The 15,076-nt window shown below is 34.2% G+C and overlaps 1 protein-coding gene across 1 annotated transcript in view; it reads left to right on the top strand.

Moving 5' to 3' along the window:
* Positions 1–183: 183 nt before the first annotated feature.
* Positions 184–15,076, top strand: part of snx27a (sorting nexin 27a) — a 20,887-nt gene continuing 5,994 nt past the window's right edge. The window contains exons 1-11 of the mRNA XM_073821883.1: positions 184–588; positions 6,857–7,088; positions 7,191–7,383; positions 8,743–8,807; positions 8,884–8,988; positions 9,114–9,192; positions 12,402–12,565; positions 12,973–13,062; positions 14,492–14,641; positions 14,756–14,884; positions 14,992–15,051. Coding sequence (XP_073677984.1) covers positions 263–588; positions 6,857–7,088; positions 7,191–7,383; positions 8,743–8,807; positions 8,884–8,988; positions 9,114–9,192; positions 12,402–12,565; positions 12,973–13,062; positions 14,492–14,641; positions 14,756–14,884; positions 14,992–15,051 — 1,593 coding nt within the window. The 5' untranslated portion in view covers positions 184–262. The remainder of the gene's footprint in view (positions 589–6,856; positions 7,089–7,190; positions 7,384–8,742; positions 8,808–8,883; positions 8,989–9,113; positions 9,193–12,401; positions 12,566–12,972; positions 13,063–14,491; positions 14,642–14,755; positions 14,885–14,991; positions 15,052–15,076) is intronic.

Raw genomic sequence — 15,076 nt, 5'->3', positions numbered from 1 at the left:
TCGCTGTAGCTTCCTATACGGAACTAACTTTCAGTTGTGTCTTGTAAACATATAGCTACAGGATGTCCTGTTACATAATTCACCAAAACAAACTGACAGGCTCCATAGTGGCCCTCTGGTCCCCTCTAAAGACACTGGAAACAGTCTGTGAGGGAAAGTGAAAGAAGTCTTGTGATGGTTGGGCGGGTCAAGCGTATTTCTGGCTTGTTGTTTTGAAGGCCTACGGGAGGAGAGGGGGGTTAAAAAAAAAAACGAGTTAAAGATGGCGGAAATCGAAGGAGATGAGACTGCTCGGCCCGCTCCTCCGTCACTGCTACCCGCAGCAGCAGCGCCCCGCGTTAACGGTTCAGGGGCGGTCAGTTCTGGTAGTCAGACCCCGACCATGGTGACTTCGGGTCCACGCGTGGTTCGGATCATAAAGTCGGAATCGGGATACGGATTCAACGTCCGCGGTCAAGTGAGTGAAGGCGGCCAGCTGCGGAGCATTAACGGGGAGCTGTACGCTCCTCTCCAGCATGTCAGCGCCGTGCTACCCGGGGGTGCGGCGGACCGGGCCGGTATAGTGAAAGGAGACAGAATACTAGAGGTGTAAGTCTTTTATTTTCCACTTTATTTCTCATTTTAGCTTAGAAATCAGCATTGCTCTGCTGTCAGTCTGTTTGACACACAGTTACCCAGCGCACTGTTGGCTTACGTTATTTTTACACGTTAGCATGGGGATCTGTAGACTTGTTTAAGCTTTTCGTAGCCGTGCATGCCAACACATCCCTGCTGCTAATACAATAAACAGATCATTATTATGTAAGACTTGAGCAGACAACGCGTATTGGGAAGTTCTCAAACGCTAAACGGGTGTTGTGCAACAGGGTCATTGGTTTGGTGTATTCAATATAAATCGTGTCTTTCCATTGAAGCTGGATTGTCATAAATCCAGAAGAGTCTTGCTGGTGCATGACAGTTGCATGATCACATGTTGTCATATCGATCTCTTATCATTGCTGCAGCTGATAAAGGTAGTTCCTGACACGTTAGCATCCTAAATTCTGCTTGATTTTGATGTCAGTTTTATCCTGGCCTGGGAAGTGCATATGATTGATCGTTTTGAAAAGTAGGCAGTCTATGAAATGTTACAACATATGTGTCTCTGGACCACAAAACCAGTCAATTTGTTTGAAACTTAATATATAAAAAGCTAAGTTAATAAGCTTCATTCATGTTAGGATATAATATTTAGGCCAAGATACAAAATCTGGAATCTGAGAATGCAAAAAATAAAAATCTAAATATTGAGAAAATTGCCTTTAAAGTTGTCCAAATGAAGTTCTTAGCAATGGATATTAATAATAAAAAATGTTTTGTTATGTTTACAGTAGGGCATTTACAAAATATCTTAATGGAACATGTTCTTTACTGAATATCCTAATGATTTTTGGCATACAAGAAAAATCAATAATTTTGACCAATGTATTGTTGGCTATTGCTACGAATACACCTGTGCTACTTAAGACTGGTTTTGTGATCCAGGGTCACTATGTGTACCTGTATTTGGAGCGGAGTAGCTGATATAGTCCACATATAATAGCAAATAATATTATATAAAATCGATCAGTTAAAAAAAACATACACACATTTTACATGATTTAGTGATAAATATTCTAATATTTGGCAGCTTTGACATGTCCACTCTGCTGTTTTAAATGGAGTGTCTCTTGTGTCAGTCCCAACAAGTTTAAAATGGTTTAATTTTATCATACACTACCATAAAAGTTTGGGGACAGTATGATTTTTTTTATGTTTTTGAAAGAAGTCTATTTCGTACACATGGAAATACTCCATGTTTTTGTTGTGGGTTTTGGTTATTTTGCTGGTTTAGGCTGTAAGGATCTTTAAAATAACTGAAATTATGTGAAGAAGTGATATGGACAATGCGGTCAAGAGCAGTCATGTTCGCGTGCGCGTTACCCTGAAAATATATATTAGTATTATATTGGCTGCTATGCTATTTAGTTTGTGGCATGTCATTGCAACCTCAAATAATACTTATTTAAACCTGAGAATATTTAAAAATATGTGACCCTGGACTACAAAACCAGTCATAAGTAGCATGGGTATATATGTAGCAATAGCCAACAATACATTGCATGGGTCAAAATAATAGATTTTTCTTTATGCAATTAGGATATTAAGTAAAGATCATGTTCCATAAAGATATTTTGTAAATTTCCCACCCTAAATATATCAAAACCTAATTTTTAAATTAGTAACATGCATTGCTAAGAACTTCATTTTGATTTTTTTTTTTTTTTGCACTTTCAGATTCCAGATTTTCAGGTTCACTTTTAAAAATAAAGATGATTTAAAAGGTTCTTCACAGCGATGCCACAGAACCATTTGTGACCCTGGACCACAAAACCAGTCTTAAGTCGCTGGGGTATATTTGTAGCAATAGCCAAAAATACATTGCATGGGTCAAAATTGAAAATTTGATTTTTCTTTTATGCCAAAAATCATTAAGAAATTAAGTAAAGTTCATGTTCCATGAAGATTTTTTTGTAAAATTCCTACTGTAAACATATCAAAGTGTAATTTTTGATTTGTAAGGTGATTTTCTCAGTCTTTTTGATTTTTTTGCATCCTCAGATTTCTGATTTCAAATAGATGTATCTCGACCAAATATTGTCCTATCCTAACAAACCATACATCAATAGAAAGCTTATTTATTGAGCTTTCATATGATGTAAAAATCTCAGTTTTGTCAAATTTAACCTTATGACTGGTTTTGTGGTCCAGGGTCACATTTTTGGTTCCACAAAGAACCATTCATTCAAAGGTTCTTTAAAGAACCATCTCTTTCTTGCCTTTTTATAATCTGAAGAACCTTCTTTCGCCACAAAGAACCTTTTGTGAAATAGAAAGGTTCGTCAGATGTTAAAGGTACTTTATGGAACTATTTAGACAAAAAGGGTTCCTCTATGGCATTGTGAAGCACCTTTATTTTTAAGAGTGTAGTTGTATCTCAGCCAAGACCTATTCTGACAAACCATACATCGATGTGGAAAGCTTATTTATTCAGCTTTCAGATGATGTATAAATGTCAGTTTGACTGGTTTTGTGGTCCAGGGTCACATATCCCTTGACAAGACCGTCAGTAAATTTTGACATAAATTGGCAGAATTACTTATCTTATTAGGGTAGTGCTAATAATATTAATTTCAAAATTTTGTCTGAGTATTTGGCCTTTTACTTTACAGTAATATTTGTATAGTGGTGTAATTTGCAGTGGTTTTCTGCATTGACCAACTGAGTGAGCAAGTATCTTCCTTCAGTGAATATTTTGCAGACCGTCTACATTGCATATTAATTCATAAGCTGCATTATGCATGTATAGAGCCATGCCACTGGCCATAATTAGTCATTGGAGGTGTGACAGGTAACATGATCAGCATTATAAAAATGAGACGTATTGGGGTCACTGTTTTATCTTATGGGAAGATCAGGAGTTGAATAAGGCTTCACAAGGGCAGCAGAATGTGGTGTAGCACTTCATAAAGTCCATCCCAGTTAATAAACTCGGTTTCACTCAAACCACTTTCCCCAGACAATCTTTATCACCTGAACTTGATGTGTGGTGCGGTCATCTAATTTGTGTGTATTAGATCAACTCAAGGCATGTGTATGTAAACAAAGAAATCATTTGTGTACTGCACACACTAGTGTCAGGAGGCTGTACAAGTGCATTTCTATTATTACTGTTTTCTGTGTAAAAATGACATTTTTATCGCTCATTGTTCTCTTTAGAACATGAGTTTTATTCGCCTTGAGCATGATCTGATTCAATGTTGCTAATTTTATCCCATGTTGACATATTACATTCACTGAAAATGTCATGAAAACATGTACCCCTCCTTGAAAGGAAGGAAATGCAAAAGGTTATTAAGGATGAAGGTTGTTACTTGCTGAGCCTCGGTCAAGTTTATTTAAAAAAAAAAAAAACACTTCAACTGTACACCTAACATCAACTTGAACATTACATTTTACCTCCAATAATGCACCAGAAATTCTTAGGAAAGAATGTTTTTTTTTTAATGTTTCATTTAGTATGTTTTTATGGAGAGAAAAAAAGTCCTCGTTTGTGTTAATCAATGTGATTTTTTTTTTAAATCTTTTATCATAAATGCTAAAAGGATGCCCACCCCAAAATTAAAATTTGTCATCATTTGCTCCCTCTTGTTGGTCCAAACCTGTGGAACTCAATGGGAATATTTATTTTCCCATACTATAGAACTCTTTGGTAACCAACATTCTTCAAAATATCTTCTTTTGTGTTCCACACAAGATTTGGAACATGATGGAGAGTAAATAATGTAACAACTCTCATTTATGGTGTACTGTCCCTTAAAATGTTGCATATTTTAGACCATTTGAAAGAATCTTCTAGTCATTTGGGAACTGCTGTTTACAGTTTTTTTTTATTATTATTTATTTTTGTAATGTTTTAACAGGATCTTTTTTTTTTTTGGGAATTATTCCTAATACATATAAGGTTTCATCAGCCCTGGGCTGGTTTCCTGAGGAATTCCTTTGAGGAAGAAGGAGTGGGTTCACAAACCCAAGTTTATTCATGAGTGTTGAGCTGTTTTTCCATTTAGAGTCTTTGGTGAGCGTCTCGCCTGTCCTCGGTTCAATAATATAAACATGAATATGTTAAAGAAGGAATAGAAAATCAATGTGGTGTGTTTGTAATATATCAAGTTTTCATTTACTTCGCTTTTTTTTTTTAAAGTTAGCGGTACATCCAGTCTGAAATGAGGAAGTTTTGGCAGTATCAGGGAATCATTGCAGTTAGCTGGTCATGTGAATGTCTTGTTACACAACAGATTGTTCCTGTTCCAACTCATTATTCAGCATGTTTAAAGTTTTCAAGCACATGATTTTATAGTGAATTGAATTGAGGTATGACATCTTGGCATAGACTGGGTATGGATGGTATGAAAGTTTTATTTGTAAAAATAAAGTCTTTGTTTCCTTTTATGCAGTATATATTGAATATCACTAGCGATCTGACTTTATTTAAATTTGAATAAGTGAATCATTTTCGAAAAGTCTTGCATTTTTAATTTCTCTCCCATTTAATACAATCAGATCACTAATGATTTGGTTCTGTGGTAGTGTAGATGGCTGGTCTGTCCACTCTGTCTGCCCCCATTGTGTCCTGTCATGAAATATACGGTCTCCCTCCATCTGTCACCTGGGTTATGAATTAGTGATGGTGGTAATAAGTGATGGGCAGGTGGCATGTGCTATCGCTGTCATTGTTGGTGGGTTCATGTGCATGTGCAATAATAATTCATCCCTATGACCCTCAACCTTTATTAACTGAAAAACTCTGTAACCCAGCTGCAAAAAGAAATCATAACTAGAGACTGTTTTGCTCATCAGCAGTTCCCTATGAAATGTAAACCTTTGCTTAGTAGACATCTCTGTGTTTCATTTCCTCAAATTGTATAGTGGCTTATATAATACCAGTTTAAAGAGAGTAACCTTTGTTTTAATGTTGACGAAACAATGTTTGGATTGTTTTATTATTGCCAATCTCATTGCTTGGTGTATGGTAAAGGCCTTTGTTGCATGCAAAGCACAGTTAACCATTTAAAATAAAAACATTTTTACCCAGTGAGCTTTTGCATATCTAGACATACACATTTGAAAAAAGACACAAATATTTAGTACTATTGACTAAATATTTTGGATCTCAAAATTGACTTTAGTACTATAATATTTAGTAAATATTGATAATAACAATAATCATGTTTCTTGAGCAGCAAATCAGAATTTTTGAATGATTTCTGAAGGATCATGTGATGTTAAAAACTGGTGTAATGATGCTGAAAATTCTGCTTTGCCATCCCAAAAATAAATTAACTTTTAAAGATATTAAACTAGAAAATGTTTATTTTAAATTGTAATAATATTTCACAATTTTACTGTTTTAACTGTATTTTCGATGCAGCCTTTGTGAGCATAAGAGACTTTCCAAAGCATTAAAAGTGACCTATTATTCCCCAGAACGTGTCTTTGAAGTTTCAGCTTAAAATACCCCACAGATCATTTAATATATCATTTTGAAAATGGCCATTTTGAATGGAAGCAGAAACGCGCTGTTTTTGTCCATGGCTCTTTAAATGCAAATGAGCCTTTGCTCCCCGCCTCCTTTTCCAGAACTGGGCTGTACCTTTACAGCTCATACAGAGACTCTGCTTAAAAAACATCTGTTTGGGTTTGATTATCATGTCTATTGCGTTTAAATCATGTGTTTTAAACCGTATTACTTTAAAGCTTCTGATATAGGGTTTTCTAAACGCACACATCTGAAGCACAAGCGAGAGAAAGCTGCTGTCACACAGCATGTGAGTACTAAACTAAGTTCTCTTTCATGTCGAATTGCGCTTAAACTGTCAAATACATACAAGTTTATGTTAGAAACACACTTGAGTTACAAAAACAGTCGGTTATGTCTGTGAAGGTAAAGAGCTATGAAAGAAATTGCATGTTTATATTAAAATTGTATGGCAGCAGCATAATATCTGAGGCCGGGACTCTAAATAGTGTTCTGTACTTGTCTGTGCAGCCAACCACAAATTAAGGGGTGATAATATTATAATAAGTTCCCATTCATACGTCACAGGGGGAGCGAAATCTGAGAAGCAAATTTTTTCACATGCTTGCAAAAAAAGGCTTACTAGGTTGTCCGTTTTCACTTCTGGGTTGGTAGATGCACCGTGGACCCGTTTATAAATAAGTCATCTTAATATTTCACCCCGTAACATGACACACTTTTTTTGCATCTCTTCTGCAGTAACGGAGTGAGCGTGGAGGGGGCTACGCACAAGCAGGTCGTGGATCTGATCCGGGCTGGAGAGAGGGAGCTGGTGTTGACCGTGCTCTCTGTGCCGGCACAGGAAGTGGACGGACTTGACGGCGGCGAGGAAACTGCGGTGCAGCCCAGTTACGACTACGGCGACAAGCAGGCCGTTCCCATTTCAGTCCCCACATACAAACATGTGGAACAGCACTCAGAGAAGTTTGTGGTGAGTTGTGCAGAATGAAAGAAAGAAAGCGTATTACTTGTGATAATTTTAGTGTAATGTTTAGTGATAATAATCATTGTGGTCTTGCTCCTCGTGTCTCAGGTGTATAACGTGTACATGTCAGGCAGACAGCTGTGCTCGAAGCGTTACAGGGAGTTCGCAATACTTCATCAGAATCTGAAGAGAGAGTTTTCCAATTACACTTTTCCAAAGCTACCAGGGAAATGGCCTTTTTCTCTGTCTGAACAGCAGCTGGATGCTCGCCGAAGGGGGTTGGAGGAATACATGGAGAGAGGTGAGAAAAAGGACAGAGAGAAGAGGAAATAAAGGCCCAGTCTAAGCAAGGATTAGGCCATTGTTCAATTAGGGCATTTTAGTAATTTTTATTAACACGTTTGGAAACAAACATTACTGGTGTGCATCTTGAGACAAAACAAAGGCACTGAAATTTTTTAAGATCAGTCAGTGCAAGTTTCTTTCAGTTGAAACAGTTCAGACTTACATTTTAGTCTAGGACTAGGCTTAAGCTTTGTCTACGAAACCGGGGGAAACTGTGTTAAATTAACCCCAGGTCAATTCTTATGTATTTTTTTTATTACAATAATGAAAAAATGCAAGTGTTGAAAAAATGCAGGTCTCGTTTGCAACACTTATAATTCTCCATTCTTTAGTAAATGTCTGTTTAATAAAATGACATTTAAATGGCACTTTATTAAATCCATGCTGTTATTTTTAAAACAATACATTTTCCGCCTAATTTTAACTCCTTCAAGAATTACGATAACAACTAATTAAAACAAAACAGGATGTGGGTTGTAATAAAATAAGTTAGAATTTTGCTAGTTTATTCTTTTTAATTTTTATTATTATATATTATTATATTTTATATTATTAATATTTTCTTAATTTTACAATAGAATGTAAATCTTTTTTATTTAAACACTGATTTATTTATTCTTTATACACAATTTTTTTTTTTTTTTTTTTTTTGTCAAAGCATTAAAACATTTTATTTTTTTCATCTAATACTTATAAATATTATATTATAAGAATATAGGTCACATTTATTAACCTTAATGGTAATATCAGCATTTACAAATGCATTATTGTAATCACAAGTTGTGTTTGTTAACATTAGCTAATGCACTGTGAACTAACATGAACAAACAATGAATGACTATTTTTATTAACAAAGATTAATAAAAAGTGTAATAAAAAATGTATTGTTCAATGTTTGTTTATGTTAGTTAATATATTAACTAATGTTAACCAATGACACCTTATCGTAAAGTGTTACCAAAATATATTTTAGTTTTTCAGTTTTATTTCAGTTACCAAAAATGTTTTAAATTGTTTTTAAAACAAAAATGTTAATGGTTGTTAAATAGTCTTCATTGTGTATTTTTTGTGGGGGTAAAATCTGACCTGAACTCTTTACTCTTTGTTTTTTTTTGTTTTTTAACACATTAATTTTGCATTAATTTATTTTATTACAAAGGATGTTTTTGTTTTTTCAACTTTCCAGTAAGCCACAATGAAAGTTGTTTTGCACGCTTGTTTACAGAGAGTTTGTGATGGATGCATGAGATATGAAATGCGCTTCTGTATATAAATACATATCCTGTTTCTCTGTCTGTCTTTTGACTTGTTTCAGTGTGCTCAGTGCGGGTCATAGGTGAGAGTGATATTATGCAGGAATTCCTGTCTGAATCAAACGAGGTAAGTACAGTATGTGTGTGCAAGCACAAATAGTTTTGCTTAACAACAGCGTTTCAACATGTGTCTTGTGTTAAAGAACCACAACGGCATAACTGATGTCGAGCTACGAATAGCGCTGCCAGATAAAACCACAGCCTCAGTGAGAGTCAGAAAGAACAGCACCACTGACCAGGTCTACCAGGTAAGATTTTATACACTGCAGTCTGACTATCAGGCAATAAAGTCGGAATATTTAAATATTAACGCAATGACCTCAACAGGTATCTCATCCTAGTTAAAATAAGTATCATTTCTCCTATTTTTCAGGCTCTTGTCGTGAAGGTTGGGATGGACAGCATCATGGCCAGTTACTTTGCTCTCTTTGAAGTTATTAACCACTCATTTGGTGAGAATTAGCTGTGTTTTCTTCTTGTAACTGTTTTGAATCAGTTTCTGACTTGACAGGAAGAAAACTTTTACTTTTCACTATGGAAAGCGGTTGACCTTGATATGAAGTCAAAAGTAATTGCATTTATGATTCTTATTAAGAGAAGTTAAACTGCCACTTTGTGATTCCTTCTTAATCAAACGAACAAACCTTCCATATGTTTTGACCCAGCTGGCAAGCTCAGATAAGCTGCTACCCAGCACATAAAGGACAGCGGGCCTTGGTAATGAAACATGAACAGAACAAATTTCAGTATAAATCATTCACAAAACTCTTCTAACGTAGAACACTCTCAGAAAAAGCAGGTACAAAACTGTCACTGGGGTGGTACTCTTTCAAAAGGTACTAATATGCAGTGGAGGACGAAGTGCACAAATCAAGTACTTGAGTAAAAGTACAGATACGTATAATAGAATATTACTCCAGTAAAAGTAAAAGTACTCCTTTTTCAATTGTACTCGAGTGAAAGTACAAAAGTACTACATTTGTTTTGTACTTAAGTAAAAAAGTACTGAACTATTTTGCAATTTTATATAGGCTACTTAATTTTTTTTTTTTTATATATATAATCCTACTGTTCAAAAAGCCTTGGATTTTCCCAAAATAACCACTGGCCTATATGGAGTCAAGATATATTTTTGTTGTTGATATGGACTACGTTGACGAGAGTGATGTTCACTGTGAAGCTTACATTGCGATGTACCTGAGAGAAAACTGATTTGATCATCTCATTTTCACCAGTAAGAAAAGAGTTTTAAAGCTTGTTATTTTGCAGAATGTTACATGATATGAGAATAAGGCCTGAAGTTAGGAAGAAAAATGTAATTATATTTTCATAATATTTTTCTTTTTTCTCAAACATTGTCTGTGGTGTAAAAACAGCCCTGGCCAAATGCCCCCAGAAGGCATCACTTCCCACTTTGATCATTACTGTAGTTACCAGGTTTTTGAACATCACATCTTTTCTTTTTCCCTCAGATGTAATCTGTCTAGGTGGTTGATTATAAATATTTGGACTTCATATCTGAAAATTACCTCAACTTAGCAGCAGCAAGCTTGTTAGCTAGACAGTTTGCATCAGCTAACAATATTTACTTATTTTCAGTTTAGCTATGAATAAACATTTATATCTGTCTACTAGGCTAGTTGATCCAAACAATACAAAAAATTATACCGTTAATAAACAATATAGAAACAGACGTCACATAGGGCTAAATTCGTAGCATTTTAATAAAACTGTTAAGGTTACAGCAGCGAGGAATATGAACGTGTGTTATTTTAATGTTTCGCTTCTGCGTCTCGGAACACGTGATTATACTATAAGGAGTAACGATATGTTTTATGAAATGTAGTGAAGTAAAAAGTACGATCTTATGCTTTGGAATGTAGTGAAGTAAAAGTAAAAGTCACTCAAAATAAAACTACTCCAGTAAAGTACAGATACTTGAAAAATGTACTTAAGTACAGTAACGAAGTACAACTACTTCTTTACTGTCCACCACTGCTAATATGTACACTTTAGGTTCTAATGTGTACTTTTAAAGTAGTAAAATGTATCTTTAAGCCACTAATATTTACCACCCTGATAGCACACATACATCTTGGAGACGTCAAGACATAGTTTGTTCATCTGCAATATGACTATTGGATTTTTCCTATCAGATGTTAAATAGACGTCTATTAGATGTCTTTAAGATGTTTATGATTTAGAATATATGTAAAACTGACATCTTACAGACATCTGCCAGAAGTTTGTTCACAGCAGATGCTTTCCAGATCAAGAGATCTTTAACAGACATCTTGCAGATGTACGTGTGCTATCTTGGCATATAACTTAATAAGTTGTGTGGGGCTTTCGAACTTCAAAAATGAAGAAAATGTACCACAAAAGAAAATTAGAATGGTCCATGTAAATTATGCACTGTTCCTAGTCATACGATAGCTTTGTGTTGTGTTGTGTTGTGTTGTGTTGTGTTGTGTTGTGTTGTGTTGTGTTGTGTTGTGTTGAACTAGACTAGATCACTGAGTCAGTGCATCATTTAATGAATCAGTTTGTGAACTGGGTTAGCTAATTCATTGAAAAGATCCAACTCAAAAGCAGAAGAAAAGTTAAAAAAGAACAGCTTTTACTGTACAATTGAAGTCAAAAGTTTACATACACCTTGCAAAATGTTATTTATTTTAGCAAAATAAGAGGGATCATACAAAATGTATGTTATTTTTTTCTATTTAGTACTGACCTGACTAAGATATTTCACATAAGAGTTGTTTACAATAGTCCACAAGAGAAAATAATAGTTGAATTTATAAAAATGACCCCGTTCAAAAGTTTACATACACTTAATTCTTAATACTGTGTTGTTACCTGAATGATCCACAGCTATTTTTTCTTTTTTTGTTTAGTGATAGTTGTTCATGAGTCCTGAACAGTTAAACTGCCTGCTGTTCTTCAGAAAAATCCCTCAGATCCCACAGATTCTTTGGTTTTTCAGCATTTGTGTATTTGAGCACTTTGCCAACAATGGCTGTGTGATTTTGAGATCCATCTCAACTAAGGGACTCATATGCAACTATTAAAGAAAGTTCAAACGCTCACAGATGCTCCAGAAGGAAACCCAATGCATTAAGAGGCGGGGGGTGAAAACTTTTGGAATTTTAAGATTAGAGTATATTTAACTTATTTTCTCTTCTGGGAAACATGCAAGTTTCTTCTGTAGCTTCTGAAGGGCAGTATTAAATGAAACGATTATGATATCTAGGCAAAATAAGAAAAATTTACACGTTCATTCTGTTCAGAAGTTTACACCCCTGGCTGTTCTGTGATAGTTGCATATGAGTCCCTCAGTTGTCCTCAGTGTGAAAAGATGGATCTCAAAATCATACAGTCATTGTTGGAAAGGGGTTAAATACACAAAAACACTGAAAAAAAAAAAAATTTGTGGGACCTGAAAGATTTTTCTGAAGAAAAGCAGGCAGTTTGACTGTTCAGGACAAACAAGGGACTCATGAACAACTAAATTTTCAAGGTTTCAACCTTTTTGGTGAATTACAGGATTTCATTTTGTTCATCATACAAAGCTGTTATCTAATTTATTAGATTTACCATAAATCACTAAACTGTTTATATGCATAGCTTACTAAAAATCTCTCTATTTCTGTGTTGTCAGTGCGCAAATTGGCTCCTAATGAGTTCCCGCACAAGCTCTATGTTCAAAACTACACCTCAGCTGTGCCCGGGACGTGTCTCACGATGCGGAAGTGGCTCTTCAGCACAGAGGAAGAGGAATTACTGAGGGACAACCCTCTTGCCCTGCACTACTGTTTCCATCAGGTCAGTCCCACTATCCTTAAGCTACTAAAGTCAGTTTATTGTCAATTCTCTCCTTTATTGCAAATAAAATATATATATAGTGTCTCAAGACTTTTAATACTTCTTTATGATGGTTGCTTTAACTGAAGTAAGTGCAACCACTTTCCATCCACAATAAATTCAGTCCATAAACAGCACAAATGGACTTTGTACAGCTTGCAAGGTGTCAGGTTAATGCCTCATCTAATACCACACATGCTCATTTAGTTTTTACATTTTATTCAGCATATTTGTATTGCTGAAGTCAGATAAGATGCCTTTAAAGCAAATCCATATTTATTATTCAAACCCCTTTGGCTTAACCTCATTTATCAGTCAGTGCTGTTCATCCTTTATATTCTGTTTTTTTTTTTTTCTCGTTTTTTCAGGCACAGGATGATGTGAAGAAGGGATTCATTAAAGCAGAGGATAAAGCGTACCAACTGCAAAAACTAGCAGAACAGAGAAAGATGACAACGGTCTCTCATACTTTCTTATTTTATCCATATCCATAAAATGCTGCATATAAATGCTATTTATCTTTTCATTGAAACCTGTAAGTAACACATCCATGCATCACTTCACCTCAAAATCAGATAAAAATAGAATAGAATATAAAAAATAATATACATAAAATCAAGCCTATTTTACGGGCAATTTATTTTAATTTCGTATTTAATAATTAAAAAAAAATCGAATTACTTTAAAGCAAAAACAACAAAAAAAAATCTTTCTTATTAGTGTAATGTAAAATACATCTTAATATGGCACAAAAATGGCACAAACTGTTCATTTAAATACTATTTTGGTTTTTATTGATGTTTTGAATTATGCCTTTAATTTAAGTTTTAGTTAAATTTTAGTCATTTTTATTTTCATTTAATTTTTTTAATATATTTATTCAGAGTAAATTTTAGAACTTCTTTTATTTTAAAAGTTGCCAAGGCAACATTTTAATATTCATTTATAGTTTTTCATCATTTTTTATTTTTTTAAGTTTTATTTCAATTAACGTTTTTATATATATTTTTAGTTTTAGTGAACACTGGGCACAAAGTAATTGATTACAACAGTGTTATATTATTTGTTTTAAAATTTTCTGATTTTGAGGTGAATGTGTTTTTTTTTTTTTTTTTTTTTTTTTACTATTTAAAATAACTGTTTTTAATTTATCCCTGTGATTTCAAAGCTGAATTTTTAGCAGCATTACTCTAGTCACATGATCCTTCAAGAATCATTCTAATATTCTGATTTGCTGCTCAAAAAACATTCATTATTATTATTATGCTGAAAACAGCTGAGTATATTTTTTTTCAGGTTTCTTTGATTAATATAAAGTTCAAAAGAACAGCATTTATCTGAAATAGAAATCTTTTGTAAAATTATACATGTCTTTATCATAATTTTTGATCAATTTAAAGCATCCTTGCTTATATAGTTATAGTATAGTTACAGTTAAATATAGTTTTTTTCTATAGTTTCTTAATATATATATATATATATATATATATATATATATATATATATATATATATATATATATATATATATATATATATGCTGATCTCTGGATCTTTCTATTCATCATCCTGAAAAAATGTTATATTAGATATATATAGCGTGACACTGAAGACTGGAGTAATGATACTGAAAATTTAGTTTTGATCACAGCAATAAATTACATTTTAAAATAAATTCAAATAAAAACAAAAAGTTATTTTAAATAGTAAAAACATTCAAAAATTTCTTTGCTGTACTTTCGATCAAATAAATGCAGGCTTGGTGAGCAGAAGAGACTTCTTTACATTAAAAAACATTAAAAATCTTACTGTTCAAAAACTTTTGACTGGTAGTGTAAACACATTTAGTTTTAACATTAAAATAAACATTTGTGTTGTCCTTTTTTAGTATCTGAGTCTTTTGCGCTCATGTGAGGGATATAACGAGGTTACGTTCCCTCACTGTCCATGTGACTCACGGAGGAAAGGTCATGTGATCACAGCCATCAGCATGAAGCATTTCAAACTGCACGCTTGCACGGAGGACGGCACTCTTGAGGTGGGTCGAACGATACCTCATTTGCCTCTCTATGTATATATAGTATTAAAGCATATCACCGAATTCTGTGAAAATATGTTTTGGCCATAGTAATACTTTATCTGTGACTCACAGAATCAGGTGATCGTGTTCGAATGGTCAGAGATGCAAAGATGGGACACGGATGAGGAAGGAATGGCCTTCTGCTTTGAATATGTGCGGGGAGAAAAGAAACCTCGCTGGGTCAAAATATTCACTCCTTATGTGAGTCATCCAAAGATTTGAATTAGAGCTTCCTGTTCAATTATGTTTCATTGTAGATTTTGAACAGAAATAGTCTCTAAATTATGCGCTTGTTTTCTTTTCTTCAGTTCAACTACATGCACGAGTGCTTTGAGAGGATTTTCTGTGAGCTCAAATGGAGGAAAGAGGTATTAATAGCTTACTTTTGTCTTA

The sequence above is a fragment of the Garra rufa genome, chromosome 17, assembly GCF_049309525.1.
Source record: "Garra rufa chromosome 17, GarRuf1.0, whole genome shotgun sequence".
NCBI lineage: Eukaryota > Metazoa > Chordata > Actinopteri > Cypriniformes > Cyprinidae > Garra > Garra rufa.
This window is presented reverse-complemented; position numbering and strand designations above follow the sequence as displayed.